General features: G+C 45.3%; 1 protein-coding gene across 1 annotated transcript in view; it reads left to right on the forward strand.

The window, feature by feature from the left end:
- The window catches only part of LOC122539550 (probable ATP-dependent RNA helicase DDX60), a 148,737-nt gene that overhangs the window by 106,006 nt on the left and 24,385 nt on the right, over positions 1-18,346 (forward strand). The window contains exons 25-32 of the mRNA XM_043674534.1: positions 1,059-1,186; positions 4,026-4,184; positions 6,750-6,888; positions 8,490-8,642; positions 10,859-10,963; positions 11,938-12,138; positions 14,696-14,800; positions 16,920-17,061. Of these exons, the coding sequence (XP_043530469.1) occupies positions 1,059-1,186; positions 4,026-4,184; positions 6,750-6,888; positions 8,490-8,642; positions 10,859-10,963; positions 11,938-12,138; positions 14,696-14,800; positions 16,920-17,061 (1,132 nt within the window). The remainder of the gene's footprint in view (positions 1-1,058; positions 1,187-4,025; positions 4,185-6,749; positions 6,889-8,489; positions 8,643-10,858; positions 10,964-11,937; positions 12,139-14,695; positions 14,801-16,919; positions 17,062-18,346) is intronic.

Genomic DNA, 18,346 nt, shown 5'->3' on the forward strand with positions numbered 1-18,346 from the left:
TGGAGTAGGTCATCGTGAACAGGTAGCCTATTCCTGCTTCTAATTCACGTTGTATTTTATCATGTGATTCCTAGGATAGTGAAAGATAGATGGACCTTGGTGTCTTGTGTATTTTGGGTCTCCAGAGAAGACAAGGCCCATCTCTTCAGGATTGCTAGTTGGAGATGCCATATTGTTATGTATCACAGAATTGTCACCACACTGAAGGAGGCCATTTGGCCCATCATGCCTACACTGCCTCTTCAAATGAGCATTGTGACCTAATGCCAATTTCTGGCTTTATCCCAATATTCTTACACACTATTTCTAATCAAATAACCATCCGTTGCCCTCCTGAAGGCCTCAATTGAAGCATCACATTTCCAGACAGCGTATCCCAGACCCTGACTACTCGCTGAGTGAAAACATTTTTCCTCGTATCACCATTGTCTTTTTTGCAGGTTACTGCAAATGCAACTCCTGCTCTTGTTCCCTTTACAAACAGCAACAGTTTCTCCCTACTCCATCCAGAGCATAGAATCATAGAATCCTGACTGTGTGGAAACAGGCCATTAGGCCCAACAAGTCCACACCACCCTCCGAAGACTCTTTAAAAAGAAACTCCACCAAGTCTTCTCTCAGCCTTCTTCTCTCCAAGGTGAACAGTCCCAGCATCTTCAGTTGTTCTCATCACTGAAACTCTTCACTCCTTGAATCATTCTTGTAACTTGCTTTCCAACGTGATCGCATCCTTCCTACAGCGTGGCACCCTGAACTGTACACAACACTCCAGCTGAGGTCCGCCATGTCTCCTACACAAAGTCGAGCATCACCTTTGTGCTCTTGTACCCCTGTCCCTAAAGCCAAGGGTAGGGTTTGCTTTATTAGTCACGCTCTGCAGCTCTCCTGCCACCTTCAATGATCTGTGCACACATAACAGCCAGCTCCCTCTGCTCCTGCACCCCCTTCACAATCGTGCTGCTTACATGAGATTGTCTTTCAATGTTCTTCCTCTCAACATGCGTCACCTCACACTTATCTGCATTGAAGCTATGAAATGTCTGTGCTGTTTATCCCAGGTGGAGAGGGTGCTGCTTTCACTGAATCCGAAAGCTAAAGGGACATTTTTGATCAATGAGAAGAGAAACTTTCCACTTGTGGTTGAAACGCTTCAAAAGATGGATTTGTTACCTGCTTTATTTTTTGCGTAAGTACCTTGGGACTGACACATGGCGGGGAGGGGGGCAATGGAATTGTTGCTGTGCTGGAGGGAAATGATAACACCGTTTGAAAAAAACACGCGGTTTATTTCACAATGTGTGTGGAGCCTGAATTTCTGTGGGGCTTCGGCAGCTGGTCCATCATAAGATCAGAGGCAGCTTTACAATCCCCCCCCCCCCCCCATCCCATGTAAGAATTAGGAGTAAGAGTAGGCCATTCAGCCCTTCGAATCTGTTCTGCCATTTTATTAAGCATGACTGACCTCACCTGGGCCTCAACTCCACTTTCCTACCCACTCTCCATAACCCATTACTAATTTAAAAATCTGTCTATCTCTTTCTTCAATTTATTCAGCATCTACCACTCTGCAAATTGCGCAGATTTATGACCCTTTGTGAGAAGTAATTTCTCCTCATCTCTGTTTTAAATCTGCCACCTTTATCCTAAAACTGTGGCCTCTTGTTCCAAGACCCCTCTCACGGTTGCTCAGAGGGGAATGGGCCTGGGTTCGATTCCAGCCTCAAGGGACTGTTTGTGTGGAGTTTGCATGCTCTCCCTGTGTCTGTGTGAGTTTGCCCCGGTTTCCTGCCACAGTCCAAAAACATGCAGGTTAGACAGATTCACCATGGGAATTGCTCAGTCTCTGCTCATAAGACAAACCCACTACCTTGGGAGTTGGTCCATTGAAGCTTTCCTGAACTGCCTCCAACACAGTTACATAAATGGCACAGATTGGCTGTCCGAATGCCAAGAGACAGGCAAGCAGCATCATTTGAACTTAAATCCATGTTCTTTAAAACCTTAGCTTCCATTTTCCCCCATCCCTACCTCATCCCTTCCCACAATTCCCTTCCCAACGCCTCTTGTAGCTTTCTCCACCATCAACACCCACTCCATAATGCCTCCCCCCACCCGTCCCCCAATCCCCCAGTACCTGACAGAGAGAGACTCTAGATCTGTCAAAAGGCCTGGATGGAATCACTGAGTGGCAACTCCCCACCTCATAGTCAGTCATTTTTGGCCTGAGATGGATCCCAATCCTAGGCTCAACAAAGGTAGCATTCCTCAAACCTCCCACGCCCCCACCCACCCTCAGCACCCCAACCCAACCACTATCTGCTGTTCCTGCCCTCTGGATTACGTCTTCACTGGCGACTACCTCATTGCTACCACTTACTTACCAACTTCCCACTGCTCATCCAATCAGACCACAGGGCATAGGACAGATGTAGGCCATTCAGCCCATCCAAATTACATTGCCATTCAATGAGATCATAGCTGACCTGATAATCCCCAGCTCTACTGTTCCTGCCTTTTCCCCATGACCTTTTGATTCCCTTCCTGTCTATCTCCGTCTTGACAATACTCAATTACCCAGCCTCGACAGCACTCTGAGGTTAAGAATTCCACAGATTCACAAGACTCTAAGAGAAGAAATTCCTCCTCCTTATGTCTTAAATGTGTGACTCCTTACTCTGCAATTGTACCCTGTGGTCCTAGACTCTCCCCACAATAGGAAACAATCATTCCGCATCTTCCTTGTCAAGTCCCCGAAGACTCTTCTATGTTTCAATAAAGTTGCCTCTCATTCTTCTGCATTCCAATGAACTCAGGCCTAGTCTACTCAACCTCTCCTCACATCTTCCCCCATATGTGGGATCATATGAGGAGCATTTGAGGACTCTGGGTCTATACTGGGTGGAGTGCAGAACGATGAGGAGGGATCTAATTGAAACTTAAAGAATGCTGAATGGCCTGGTCAGAGTGGATATTGGGAAGGTGTTCCCATTGGTTGGAGAGACTAGGACCCGAGGGCACAGCCTTCGAGTAAAGGGAAGACCTTTTAAAATGAAGATAAAGAGAAATGTCTTCAGCCAGAGAGTGGTGAATCTGTGCAATTCATCACCACAGAAGGCTGTGGAAGTCAGGTAATTGACTATATTTCAGACTAAGATAGATAGGTTCGTGAGTATCAAGAGGATCAAGGGTTATCAGGAGAAGGTGGGAGAATGGGGTTGAGAAACTTATCAGCCATGATTGAATGATGGAGCAGACTTGATGGGCTGAATGGCCTAATTTCTGCTCCTATGTCTTATGGCCTTGTGGACTAATCAGCCTAGTGAACCTTCTCTGGACTCCCACATTTGTTGCTGAGGGCTAACCTATCAGCAATGAGAACTGGAGAGAACCAGTCAGTGATTGGAGATGCACTATTTACCTCCTATCAGGATGAGGATAAGGAGATAAAGGAGTTGGGGTGGGGGTTGACCTTCTCTCATAGGCGAATTTCTTGGATCTCCTGAAGACTTCTGTGGTCAGATTCACACTCCTGAACGCCTCCCTTGTACTGTGAGCATTGATCAGCTGTAAAGTGCTTTGGGATGTCCAGAGGTTATAACCATAGATTCCCTACCATGTGAAAGCAGGCCATTCAGCCCATTGAGTCCACACTGACTCTCTGAAGGGTATCCCGCCCATCCTTGTAACACTGCATTTCCCATAGTTCATTCACCTAAGCTGCACACTACTATGGGTAATTTAGCGTGGCCAAACCACCTGACCTGCATATCTTTGGACTGTGGGAGGAAACCGGAGCACCTGGAGGAAACCCACGCAGACACGGGGAGAACGTGCAAACTCCACACAGACAGTCGCCCGAGACGGGAATCGAACTCAGGCCCCGGGCACTGTGAGGCAGCAGTGCTAACCACCGAGCCACCGTGAATGAAAGTTGTTTCACTCTTCAGCACCTCCACCATCCCCTGCTGCTGCTACGACAGCGTAATATTGGTTTCAAACGCTGCTTTGCCTTTTCACTGTTGTAGATTTGACATTTCGTTGGTTGAGGGCTTTGCCGCTGAGCTGCTGACACACTTGATGGAAAAGACGAAAAGCAAAAGGAAACCAAATGATGCGAAGGAGAAACAGAAACTAGAAAATAAACTCCGGAAGCTGGCAAAACACGTGGAGAAGGAAGATACCTCGTAAGTCTTTTATTGGAGAAAACATTCACCCCTACTATTTTCTCGGGTACTGGGCATAGTTGAAGTCACAATTTGATGATGTTGATGAATATAACAGGAGCACTGACTCTGTCAGAATTTTGTGGGCCCCATATCTAAGGACGGATGTATTGGCCAATGGTGGGGATCCAGAGAAGGTTTACAAAACTAATCCCGGGAATGAAGGGCTTGTCATATGAGGATTGGTTGAGGATACTGGGTCTGTACTCAATGGAGTTTAGAAGTATGAGGAGGGAGTCTTACCAAAACTTTCAGAATACTGAGAGGCCTGGATAGAGTGGACATGGAGAAGATGTTTCCATAAGTAGGAGAGACAGGGCACAGCCTCAGAGTGAAGGGATGACCTTTTAGAACAGAGATGAGGAGGAATTTCTTCAGCCAGAGGGTCGTGAAGCTGTAGAATTCATTGCCACAGAGGGATGTGGAGGGCAGGTCATTGAGTCTTTTGAACACAGAGATCGATAGGTTCTTAATTAGTCAGGTGATCAACGGTTATGGGAGAAGATAGGATAATGGGGTTGAGAAACGTATCAGCCTTGATCGAATGGCAGAGCAGTCTTGATGGGCCAAATAGCCTCATTCTGCTCCTATATCTGACCAATTTATGGACCCAGAAGGAATCAAACACTAATTCAGATAGCTAAGTCCCACCGTGGCAGAAAGTTGAATTTGAATTAAATAAGAATCTGGAATTAACAGTCTAATAATGACCATGAAGCCATCATCAATTGTCAGAAAAACCTATCTGATTCTCTAATGTACTTTTGGGAAGTTTCAGGAATCGCTAGGATCAGGGAGGGTCCCAGAGGACTGGAAAATCGCTAATGTGACACTCCTGTTTAAAAAGGGAGTAAGGCAAAAGATGGAAAATTACAGACCGATTAGCCTAACCTCGGTCATGGGTAAGATTCTGGAATCCATTGTGAAGGATGAGATTTCTGAATACTTGGAAGTGTATGGTAAAATAGGGCAGAGTCAGCATGGCTTCATCATGCCTGACAAACCTGCTAGAATTCTTTGTGCAAGTAACAAGCAGGTTAGACCAAGGAGAGTCAATGGATGTTATCTGCCTGGACTTCAAGAAGGCCTTTGACAAGGTGCTGGGCAGGAGGTGACTGAGTAAGAAAAGGGCCCATGGTGTTGAGACAAGGTGCTCGCATGGATAGAAGCCTGGCTGTCGGGCAGAAAGCAGAGAGTGGGGATAAAAAGGGTCTTTCTCAGGATGGCAGCCGGTGACAAGTGGTGTTCTGCAAGGCTCAGTGTTGGGACTGCAACGTTTCACTTTATATATTAACGATCCAGATGAAGGAACTGAGGGCATTCTGGCTAAGTTTGCAGACGAGATAAAGATAGGTGGAGGGACAGGTAGCATTGAGGAGGTGGGGAGGCCATGGAAGGATTTAGACAGGTTAGGAGAGTGGGCAAAGAAGTGACAGATGGAAAGCATGAGGTCATACTCTTTGGTAAGAAGAACAGAGGCATGGACTGTTTTCGAAATGGGAGAAAATTCAGAAGTCTGAAGTGCAAAGAGACTAGGGAGTTTTAGTCCAGGATTCTCTCAAGGTAAACTTGCAGGTTGAGTCAGTAGTTAGGAAGACAATATAATGATGGCATTTATTTTGAGATGACTTGAATATAAGAGCAGGGATGTACCACTGAGGCTGCGTAAGGCTCTGGTCAGACCACATTTGGAGTATTGTGTGCATTTTTGAGCCCCATATCTCAGGAAGAATGTACTGGCCCTGGAGCATGTTCAGAGCAGGTTCATGAGAATGGTCCCAGGAATGAAAAGCTTAACGTACGAGGAACGTTTGAGGACTCTGGGTCTATACTGGATGGAGTTTAGAAGGATGGGGGGGACTGGTCTAATGGAAACATACAGAATACTGAATGGCCTGGACAGAGTGGATGTTGGGAAGATGTTTCCATTGGTAGGAGAGACTAGGTCGAGAGTGTGTTGCTGGAAAAGCACAACATCCGAGGAGCAGGAAAATCAATGGTTGGGGCTGGAGCCCTTAATCAGGAATGAGGCTGGGAGCCTCTGAGGTGGAGAGATAAATGGGAAGGGGATGGGCCTGGGGGGAAGGTAGCTGAGAGTGCAATAGGTAGATGGAGGTGGGGGTGAAGGTGATAGGTCAGAGGGAAGGGTGGAGTGGATAGGAGGCATTCTTCCTCCAGACGTTGGGTGGTGAGGGAGTGGCAATGGAGGAGGCCCAGGACTTGCATGTCCTTGGCAGAATGGGAGGGGGAGTTGAAATGTTAGGCCAGGGGGCAGTGGGGTTGATTGGTGCGGGTGTCCTGGCGATGTTCCCTGAAGCGCTCGGCAAGAAGGCGTCCAGTCTCCCCAATGCAGAGGAGACCGCATCGGGAGCAATAGATACAATAAATGACATGTGTGGAAGTGCAGGTGAAACTCTGATGGATGAGGTTGCTCATAATTCTCAACCACCAAAATCGCTGACTTCAAGTCCTTGCCTTGGATCTTTGGTCATCTGGTTGGTTCTTTGTTCATTTTTGTTTCGAAAGGACTGACCTCACCCGAAAGCAAAGCGAGCAACTCGTGCTTTACCGTACCGAATACGACATGTTGGAGCAAAGATATCGGAAACTTTGTGAGCTTCCACCAGGCTGTACTTTTGCAGAGATTTCAACAGCTGATGAGCAGGTAATGGGCTAGATCGTGATGGAGGAGGAAACCTCACAGTGCACGTAGAACCATTGAAAGGGTCTGGGGAGGTGAAGCTGTACTGGTCATGTCATTGGATGAATAATCCAGAATCTCAAGCCTGTGGTTGTGTCACCATTGTCTTAGCAGACCATAGGGGCTGCTCTCTTATGAGAGCAAGGGCCACCAGACCTTAAGAAGGAGAGTCCTTCATGGTAATGATGGGAATTGAACCCACACTGTTGGCATCACACTGCTCTGTAAACCAGCAATCCTGCCAATTGAGCTAAACCTAACACATCACAAGCCTAATGCTCTGGGAGTATGGGTTCAAAACCCACCATGGGAGCTGTTGTGTTCAATAAAACAGGGTACAAAAATGTTTTCATGTCGACCATTATTGATTGTTATAAAAACACATCTGGTTCACTAGAATCACAGATATTGAGTGACACAGGACCAAATTAGTTACTGATATTGGCTGATATGATTTGTCTTCCAGAGGAGTTAATTATTAAGGAAATAGTAATTAGAGGTATTCACGGAGATTAAAACCAGTGTCTGGTCTAAACAACTCACTGGAGGAGAAGGCTCCACAAATATCTCCATCCTCAATGATGGAACAGCCCAGCACATCAGTGCAAAAGTAAGGCTAAAGCTTTCACTGTAATCTTCAGTCCGAAGTACCGAGTAGATGATCTATCTCGTTCTCCCCCATTGATCTCCAGCATCACTCCACGTGATATCAAGAAATGGTTTGAGACACTGAATACTGTGAAGGCTACAGGCCCTGACAACATGTCCTGTATATAAAAACCAGGACAAACCTAACCGGGCCAATTGCCGCATCATCTGTCTCACTCTCATCAGTAAAGTGATGGAGGGTGTCATCAACAGCTACCAAGCAGCACCTGCTCAGCAACAACCCACCCAGTGACGCCCAGTTTGGGTTCCACCAGGGCCACTCAGCTCCTGACCTCATTACGGCCTTGATCCAATCATGGAGTGGGAGAAAGTGAGCACTGCAGATCGGAGTCAAAAAGTGTGGTGCTGGAGAAGCACAGCAAGTCAGGCAGCACCCGAGGAGCAGGAGAGTCGATGTTACAAGCATAAGCCCTTCATTAGGAATGTGGGGGGTGGGGGAGTGCCCAAGGGGGATGAGAGATAAATGGGAGGGGGGTGGGGCTGGGGGGGCAAGGGTGGGGGTGAAGGTGATAGGTCGGAGAGGAGGGTGAGTGGATAGGTGGGAAGGAAGATGGACTTTGTTCAGTAGAGAGGATGTAATGTGGTGGTGATGCAAATTAGAGAGTGAATCAGGTTTCCTGTGGGAAATGATTTGGCAGGTTAAAAAATATTGGCCTCACCAAGGGTATGGTAACAACCAACAAAAGAGACAATTCAAGGAGAGCATCCTGGATTGTTACCTGAGTGTCTTGTGACCAGATCTCAGACCCATAGAATTAGCAGGAAGAAGAAGAGTCAATGAAACAGGGAGATGATCTGGAACTTTATGGTAGCTCGACAGTGGGGGAGTGGACAGGGAACAAACAATGAATTAAATAACAAAGTTTAATCAAACAATCCCACTTCTGTTCTTGTAGTTCCGGGATAAGATCTTCTTCCGTATGCGGAAAGCAAACAGTTCCAAATATTTTCAGGCAATGTTTTTCCGAGGCATTGGCTGTCATCATGCGTCACTGAATAACAAGATCAAACAAACTGTCGAGATGTTATTCAGACGAGGCTATATCAAGGTCAGTAAGTATTTAACGTTGCAGTATTTGAAAACCTTTCTTGTGTTGAGGGGTTATGGATGGCCCTCGGATTAACAGGCTGAGGACCGACTGGCTTCTTTCTCATTTGTGCTTTGGATGTGATGTCACCATTTAGGTCAGTGTTTGTTAACAGTCAGTACTGTTTCTGTGGACCAGACCACATAAGGATGGCAGATTTCCTTCCTGAAAGAGCATCAGTGAACCACAGGGTGTTTACGATGATTGTTACATGGTCATCGTTGGGTTAGCCTCAAATACCAGATTTTATTTTTATGTTGAATTTAATCTTCATCATTTGCAAATGGATTCGAACCCTTGTCTCCAGAACCTTAGCGTGGGTTTCTGGGATTATTAGTGGCTCAATCTCATTGACTCCCTGTTAAGAGGGCACACCCGTCCAAGAGGAGGATTGGGCTGGACATTGGGATCTTTTTTCCCAGGACTGTGCGTGAGTGTTTACGTAAGCTGCTGGTTCTGTGATGGTTGCTAACTCTCCACTTGCATTCAGGATAATGCCAGACTTGGTTTCCTTTTCTCATTTAAAGGATGTGGGCATGGCTGCCTGTGCCCTAATTACCCAGAAAATCAACCACGTTGTTGTAGGCCTGGAGTCACATGTCAGCCAGACCTGGTAAGGATGGCAGTTTCCTTCCCTAAAGGACATTGCTGAACCCCATGGGTTTTTCCCGACAATTGGCAATGGTTTCATGGTCATCGTTGGATTGTAATTCCAGATTTTATTGCTTATTGAATTCACATTCTACCAACTGCCATAGTGGGATTTGAATCCAGATCCCCAGGATATTACCTGATCTCTGAATTAACAGTTTGGCGATAAAACCACTAGGCCATTGCTCTAGAGAAATCAGAATCATAGAGACATACAACACGGAAACATACCCTTCGATCCAACCATTCCATGCCGAACACAATCCCAAACTAAACTAGTCCCAGCTGCCTGCTCCTGGCCCATCTCCCTCCAAACCTCTCCTATTCATGTACTTAACCAGGATGTTTATTCCATGCTCAAACTACCCTTTAAGATAGCATCATGTAAAGTAATGAGTGCCCTAGTCCATGTGATCTCCTGGATGAGTTTTAATCACCTGAGTGGCCTAGTGGATAATTTGTGGTCCTCATATGTGAAAAAACTGCACAGAGGCTGGTATCGCATCACCAAGTCACCCTTTATTTACTTGTGCACAGTACACTCGCTGGGCCCAGCCCAGCTCCGAGTCAGTCCCTGGAGTAAATTGTCTCTCTCACTTAGAGGAAGCACATGGCAGACATTCCTGCTGCTGTTCCAGTATGTTTGCAGCTCCCCAGGAGATTACGTGATTGCGGGAGATGGTTGGGGAGGTGAGTCTTGGGAATGGGGGAAATAGCAAAAAGAGTAAGGCCATTCAGCCCCTCAGGCCTGCTCGAGGATCATGGCTGTTGTTTCATACCAATACTCCAGGAACCATAGCATGAGGCAGTGTGTCGGAAGAGTCAGTCTTTCCTTGTCTGTCAATCTTATTTATTTCTGTGTTTTTATCTCCTAGCCTGACTGATGGAGAAATAAAACTCGCCGTTATTCTTTAAACAATGTACAAAATGGCCTCAGGCATTGAGAATGACAAAACATTAGGGAAAGGTTGGATAGGACCAAGTGCAAAGGGATGGTTAGCTTGTGATATTAATTTTTAATCGAGACTTGCATCAGAGATCTTGAGTTGCTGAAAAAAAGAAGCATACTGTGGAGGCTTTTCATTATGTACCTATCTGTTATTCTTGTGAAAATGAAGTCTGAATAAGATGACATGTAAATTTCTCATGAAGAGAGAGTGCAAAGTGTAGGGCTGGGGAGGCATTAGAATATATTACTTTACTCACTGTGTGATAAAACTTACAGCCCATCAGTTTCATTGAAAATTGAATTCACTGATAACCTTGCACCGTACAGTTGACACTGAGCCTACGTGTAGTTAGTTACAGTAATAGCTATTTGTCTACACATTTATTGGCAATTACAGCAACTTCTGTCTAATTATTTTGCAAGAAAGTCAATAATTGCCTCTGAACTCTTTTAATTGTCTGAAATAGCTTAAATTTATAGATGAAAACAGCCACTCACTCATGCAAAGCTCTGAGAAGATGCCAATTAGATCTTCATATCAATGAAAATGGTTAAAACTGTTTCTTTTTTTGTTAAGGTGGTTAGTTCTACATCGACACTTGCTTTGGGGATTAATATGCCTTGCAAGACCACTGTCTTTCTGCAAGATTCCATGTATCTGGATTCCCTCAATTACAGACAGGTAGGCGATACAGGTTGTGGTCAGATCATTATCATTTCTTTATTCCTCCACAGACTGTGGGAGTCACTGGCTATCCCAACATTTATGGGCATTTACTGCCCATCCTTAATTGCCCAGCGGGCAGGTAAAATGAATTGCATTGGTCAGACTAACTAAGGATGGCAGATTTCCTTCATAGAATACATTAGCGTCAAACTTTTTTTTTGACAACAGTCATTAATAGTGTCACTGTGACCATTTTATTTTTTAAAACAAATATTCAATATTTGTTAATTCAATTTCACCACTGGCCGTGGTGGGATTTGAACATATGTCCCCCCTCAAGAATTAGGTCAGACCTCGGGGATGCTGGGATACTGACATTGCAGCCGTGCCATGGCCTCCCCTAAATGCAGGCGAAGAGTGATATTTTCTACATGGGGGAGGGTTGTCAGCTAAAGCATGGTCCTGAGCCCAATACAGATCTCTAGTATGACCCAACATAAAAATATGGGGCCCGTGGAGTGCATGGTAACAATACAGGTTTTCTCTGGGTCTCACTAGGTGGTATTGACCCTCTCTCACCCTGATGTTTCCCATCAAAAGGTTTCACTAGGTTTTTGGCACCGAGATTACTTCTTTACCCCAAATACCTCTTCCCACTAGGTGAATGATTAGACCAATCCTAGGGGTCTTCCATTGTGTTCTTGTTCTTCTAACTGAATCAATGACTGAGCTACTCAGTGACTGAATATCAACAGCACTCTCGGATCAAGAATTCCAAAGACTCTCGGTCTTCTGAGTGAAGACATTTCTCCTCATATGGCCAGCTCCTTACCCTAGCTCAATGACTCCTCGTCTTGTCTGTCCAGCCCAGGTCAACAGACACCCAGCATCGACAGGGGAAGAAATGTGCTTGGAGATATCAATCCTTGATGACTATTCTTCCCTCACAACCTAAGTGTGAAATATAATTATGTTTCTTCACTTTCCAGATGTCAGGAAGAGCTGGGCGTCGTGGTATGGATAATATCGGGAAGGTCATTTTCCTGAACGTGCCTTTGCCTAAAGTAAAGCGACTGATAAAAGCTAACGTCCCTCAACTGAAGGGTCAGTTCCCCCTGAGCATAACGTTTGTGCTCCGTCTCATGTTATTAGCAGCTAGAGCTGATGACAAGATGGATGCTCAGGCCAAGGTATTTTACTCAGTGCTCCTCTCCTTCTGTTCGTGTCCTTTTCCTGTTCCCTTTCTACTTTTCCATCACCAAATCCAAAAAAAACCTGTCATGCCTCTGGTCCCTGTCCAGTAAGCCTCAATTTTATGATTCTCCTTGTTTTCAAATCCCTTCATGGCCTTGCCCCCATCTCCCAGTCTCAGCTCAGCATCACCTCTGCTCTCTTCCAATTCCAGTATCTCCATTTTGAATCATTCTGCCTTTGCAATCTTTGCTTGGACACTAACTCCTTGGATTCCCTCCTTAAGCCTCACAATCTCACTCCTCTATTCCTTTCATGTGGCTTAGTGCCAAATTTTATTTGTCTCCACGCTAGCGAAGCAACTTGCCTTGATTCACTCCATAAAAAATGGCATAATTACAGATTGTTTTCCACTGAGTGAATGAAGTTTAAAACAGAGTGGTGTTTAGAATAGAATCAAATCCCTACAGTATGGAAACAGGTCGTTTGGCCCAATAAGTTCACACTGGCTCTCTGAAGAGTATCCCACCCAGACTCATTCTCCTACATTTATTCCTGACTAATGCACCTAATCTATACATTTCTGAGCACTATGAGCAATTTAGCATGGACAATTCACCCAACCTGCACATCTTTGGATTGTGGAACTGGAGCACTCAGAGGAAACCCACACGGACACCGGGTGAATGTGCAAACTCCACACAGTCACCCAAGGCTGGAGTTGAACCCAGATCCCTGGCGTTGTGAGGCAGTAGTACTAACTACTGAGCCACCATGTCGTTAGGTCAGAGGTTATGGGTTGAAAGTAGAAGAATGAGGTTGAAAAACCATTTAGCCATGATTGAATGGTGGAGCAGAGTCAATGGGCTGAATGGCCTAATTTCTGCTCCTATGTCTTATGGTCTTACGGTTAGGGTTTAGGACTTGTGCAGAAGATAAAGATCAAGTCAGGACTGGTTGTGACATTAAACCTCTACCCCTTTCATAATTTGGGTAAATCCAACAGAAATTGAAGGATTTTTGTCAGGTCAGGTTCTAAGGGCTGCGAATCACGTTGGGCAGATGGAGCTAAGCTGCAGGTTAACCATCACTGTTATGAGGGGCTGAATGACCTTTCTCTGCTTCGTATGTTTCTTTGTTTCTTCCTAATTAATTCTATCAGGCCAAGTGATTGAGGCTCACACTTCCTTTTTATACAATTTATTCAGAGGACGTGGGTGTCGTTGGCTGGGCCAGCATTTATTGCCTGTCCCCAGTTGTTCCTAACTAGATGGTGGTTGTTGTGATTGTAACATGGTCAGCCAGGTGGACCTCAGACAGTGTGAGTTCCCTGATTGGGGCTGTTAACCTGGTCCAATCAGGGAGCCCCAGCTTACAGAAATGATCAGGAGATTTAGAGACCCTCTTCGCTCTGAGAGTTGGCTCGGAGGGAGCTGGATCTGTGTCAAGGACTCTCCGTGTGTAAGTCAAGGGTGACTGGGTGACAGGATACTATGTGGAGTTATTTTAGTGGTGAGCTGCCATCTTGAACATGCTGTAGTCCCTGTGCTGTGGGTAGACCCACAACGCCCTTAGGGAGGGAATTCCAGGGTTTTGACACAACCAGCTATGTTGGAGGTTGCTTTGGGCTGTACAACAGTGACCAGACTTTGGAAGTACTTTGTTGGCTTTACGTTACTTCAGATCAATGTATAGTGATGGGACATAAGGTGTACAGACTCAAATTGCCATCGCAACATAGAACAAATAATGAATGGGGAAAGATTTGTTGCACTTGTAAAGCACCCTGAGGATACACTGCTGACCTGAAAAGTTGCTATTCAAATGCAGAAAATTTCCCCCAAATACCAATAAAGCTATTTCAATTTGTTCCATATTGTGATGACACATTGAATATGTACCCCTTGTGTCCTATCACTATGCATTAGTCTGAAGTAATTCTACTTTCTATAATTGCTGTATCTAGACTAATTGAGCTAATTTTCAGCACTCTTTACCTCTCTTGAGCTAATTTTCAGCACTCTTTACCTCTCTTGCATTCTGACTGTCAATGGTCATTTATCTATGGTAATTCTGCAGCGCTGTCTTTGGTGCTATTAAAGTGAACATTTTTAAAACATTTATCACTTTGCCATTCCTGTTCTGTTTAATAGGATAGGTTGACTCATAATGCCATCAGGGAGGGAGTTTCAATTTTCTCTCTCTCTTTCTCAGTCTTACTGTCGCGCACTCTCTCTCTCTCTCACTCTTTCTCTTGTTCGTTCCTCGATGCCTAATAGTTTGGAGTGAAGGCAAGAATGAGAGTTGCTGTCTGAATGTGAGTGCACTTCTAAGAATGAAAGGATGGTTATGGATGAGTAGCAGGATGGGAGGAAGGAGGGGAGATAGGTGGATGGAGAACAGGGAAGAGTAGTGGGAACCACAAGAGTTCAGAAGGAGAACAAGACAGCTGAGGTCATGAATGGGATAAACTGGTGAAAACACTGAATGTCTTTCTCAATAATGTGAAGTTTATCTTACAGTGTTCATTTTTAAAATAATCTTTTGTTCTGACAGGTACTCTCAGTCCTGCAACACTCTATGATGACCTTCAACCAACCCAAAAAGCAGAATATTGTTAAATTCTACTTCCTGTTCGCTCTGCAGTTTCTGCTTAGACAAGTGAGTTGATCAGTTTCTCATAAAATCTATCACCTCATCAGAATTCCCAGGGTTTTGCAACGCTCTGCCTCAAATAGTTAGGATTATGCTTTCCATTCCTGGTGTTCCATTGCTGGAAATGTACCTAAATTCCCAATCTCCTCACTTATGGAGTCATCCAGCATGGAAACAGACCCTTCGTCCAACCAGTCCATGCCGAGCACAATCCCAAACTGAACTCGTCCCAGCTGCCTGCTCCTGTCCCATTTCTCTCCAAACATTTCTTGTCCATGTGTCTTTTAAACATTGTAACTGAAACCACATCCACCACTCCCTCTGGAGGTTTATTCACACACAAACCACACTCTGTGTAAAAACGTTGCCCCTCATGTCCTTTTTCTCAGTCTTTCTCCTCTCACCTTAAAAATATGCCCCCTAGTTTTGGACCCCTCCAGGCTAGGGAAAAGTTACCTTCCATTTATCTTAACTATACCCCTCCTGATGTTATAAACCTCTGTAAAGTCACCCCTCAGCCTCCTACACTGCAGTGAAAAAAGTCTCAGCTTCTCCTCACAGCTCAAACCCTCCATTTCCGGCAACATCTCGGTAAATCTCTTCTGAACCCTCTCCAGCATAATAATATCCTTCATGTAACATTCCCGTGAAGTTAAAGCTGCGACAAGAGCATCAGCTCCAAGAATTCCCAGGTGAATGTAACACTACCTCTCAATCCCTTCTGAAGAGGGAAAGCCACTTTCAAAAGTTAGAGTTAACCTGGATTTGTCCGTTACATCTGAAAATGAGGTTGTAAATAACACACTGATGGATGAGTCTCGTAACACCAGCTCCAAACCCCAATCTTTGCACCATTGTTTGCAATTGACCAAACCTTGTGTATACTTGTACAACACCATTACAAATCCGATGGCAGGTGTAATGGACCAGATCAGATCCTCTCAGAAGATATTAAGAAGACAGCTGAGACCCTAACATTTTCTTATTTAAAGGTAGAGTTGAAATGCCTTTCTCCTGATGCAATGCGACTGGTCAAACCACTCGACGTTAAGTAAAATACAATTTATTTGAACACAACGGTGAAAACACAACAAAAGAAAGGGAGAAACTATCTCTGGTACCCCAGCAGGGTATTATTATTTCTCAGCCAATGTTGGGCAGCTCTTTCAGCCAGTTTCTGTAAGCAGCTGAAAAATGTGTTGCTGGAAAAGCGCAGCAGGTCAGGCAACATCAAAGGATCAGGATCCTGATTTCCTGAAGAAGGGCTTATGCCTGAAACGTCGATTCTCCTGCTCCTTTGATGCTGCCTGACCTGCTGCGCTTTTCCAGCAACACATTTTTCAGCTCTGATCTCCAGCATCTGCAGTCCTCACTTTCTCCTAGTTTGTGTAAGCAGTATGTGAGAGCTTGCTGTGCACAAACTGGCTCAGTGGTTAGTGCTGTTACCTCACAGCGCTAGAGACCCAGGTTTGATACCAGCTGTGGGTCACTGTCTATATGCATGGGCTATTGCTGGACGGCATGGTGGCTCAGTGGTTAGTGCTGTTACCTCACAGCGCTAGGGACCCAGGTTCAATTCCACCCTCAGGTGACTATCTGTGTGGAGTTTGCACATTCGCCCCATGTCTGTGTGAGTTTCCTACTCACAGTCCAAAGATGTGTAGCCTCGGCGAATTGGCCAGTGTTCACGGATAGACGCGTTAGTCAGGGGTAAATGTAAGGGAATGGGTCTGGGTAAGTTACTCTTTGAAAGATTGGTGTGGATGTGTTGGGCTGGAGGGCTTGTTTCCACACTGTAGGGATTCTATTATTCTGATTTCCTCCCGCAGTCCAAAGATTTGTGGGCTAGGTGGATTGGCTGTGCTAATTTGTCCAGGTGTATGTAAAGTAGCTGACTTAGGCATGGTTGGATGCTCTTTTAAGGGTCAGTGTAGACTTGATGGACTGAATGGCCTGCTTCCACACTGTAGGGATTCCATAATTTTGGCTAGAACATGTTTTAGAATATCACTTCTTTTTGAGTCTTTCTCTTTTTGATCAGAGAAAATGTACATTCGAAGTGAATAGTAGTACTGTGATTTGAGCTAACGGGACGCTATCTGAATTCAATGATTTGTCACTGCAGAGCTATCTGGATGGAGAGGGTCAGCCTCAGGGATTTGCGGGCCTGTTGATGCACACACACTACCATGAACCAGCCAACTTTGTCTTCATCCACTTCCTGGTGGAGCATCTGCTGCACAAAATCTGTAGGCCTCTGAAAAAAAGTGAGTTAAAAACAGTTGTTGGGAAATTCCTGGGGATGGGCTAAGGAACACATTATTGGAAATACTGCATGCACGTGTTAGGTGGTGTTTCTATCAGTCACGACGGGACAAATGGCCTCCTGCTGTGTTTTAAGGTCTCCATCTCACACCCCACTGCCCCATGGGAAAAGGATAGAAAGGGTAACTGAGCTGAGAATCTGTTCCCCAGCCCTCCCCCGCTTCTGGTCAGGCTATCGAATAGATAACCTGAAATGTGGTTGAGATTGTAGCCTTGTCTCAAAGGCAGTGCCTTTTCAGCAATGCAGCTCTCTCACAGCAGTAACCCTAACCTGGCTGGACAAGACCTGAACACATCACCTGTTCAGCAAAAAGGTATGAGTGCTAGAGACTGAGCCAAACAAGATTCTGCACAGCACGGAAGAAATATTCCTGAATGTTGGAAGATCGGGATCGCCGGTGAGCTCAAACGGTCCCTCAAAGCTGTTTCAGCATCGTCAGGGTCTGCGTGTTCTGAATGAAGATTACTCGACTTCCATGTAACTTCCCACAAGAAAAGGGGAGAACGGGAGGAGAGCCATTAAAGGGGAAAAACAAAATTCCTGAGAATTTCTATCCTAACCCCCCACCAGGCAAATCATATTCATGGACCAAGCATTCCATCAGATTGATCTCTGTCTTAGTTAGGAAGGGCTGGCCCAGTTCTTTCTCACACACACACACACACACACACACACACAGACACTCACTCTCTTAAACACACACACACTCTCACACAGACACTCACTCTCTTACACACACATTCTCTTACACACACACTCTCACACATGCACACTCACTCTCTTACACACACACACACTCACCCTCACATGCATACAGGCACACTCTCACACAAACACACTCACAGTCGCACTCACACACACACACACGAACACACATAGAGCCATACACCCCCTCACAAACACACAGACTCTCTCACACACACTCACCCTCACACACACAGACAGATACTCTCTCTCTCTCTCTCTCTCTCTCACACACACACACACACGCACACGCACGCACACAACCAAAATATCAGTGCGCATTGGCGAGGATGTGAAATTGAACTGAAATGAAGATGCTTGAATGACTCTCCATAGTTTTGAGAATTTATTGCTGCATTACCTTTAAGTGGCAATTGGATAGGTACATGGATGGGTGCTTAAGCTAGGACAAATGTTCGGCACAACATCGTGGGCCGAAGGGCCTGTTCTGTGCTGTATTGTTCTATGTTCTATGTTCTATT

This window comes from Chiloscyllium plagiosum, chromosome 2, assembly GCF_004010195.1.
Source record: "Chiloscyllium plagiosum isolate BGI_BamShark_2017 chromosome 2, ASM401019v2, whole genome shotgun sequence".
Lineage (NCBI taxonomy): Eukaryota > Metazoa > Chordata > Chondrichthyes > Orectolobiformes > Hemiscylliidae > Chiloscyllium > Chiloscyllium plagiosum.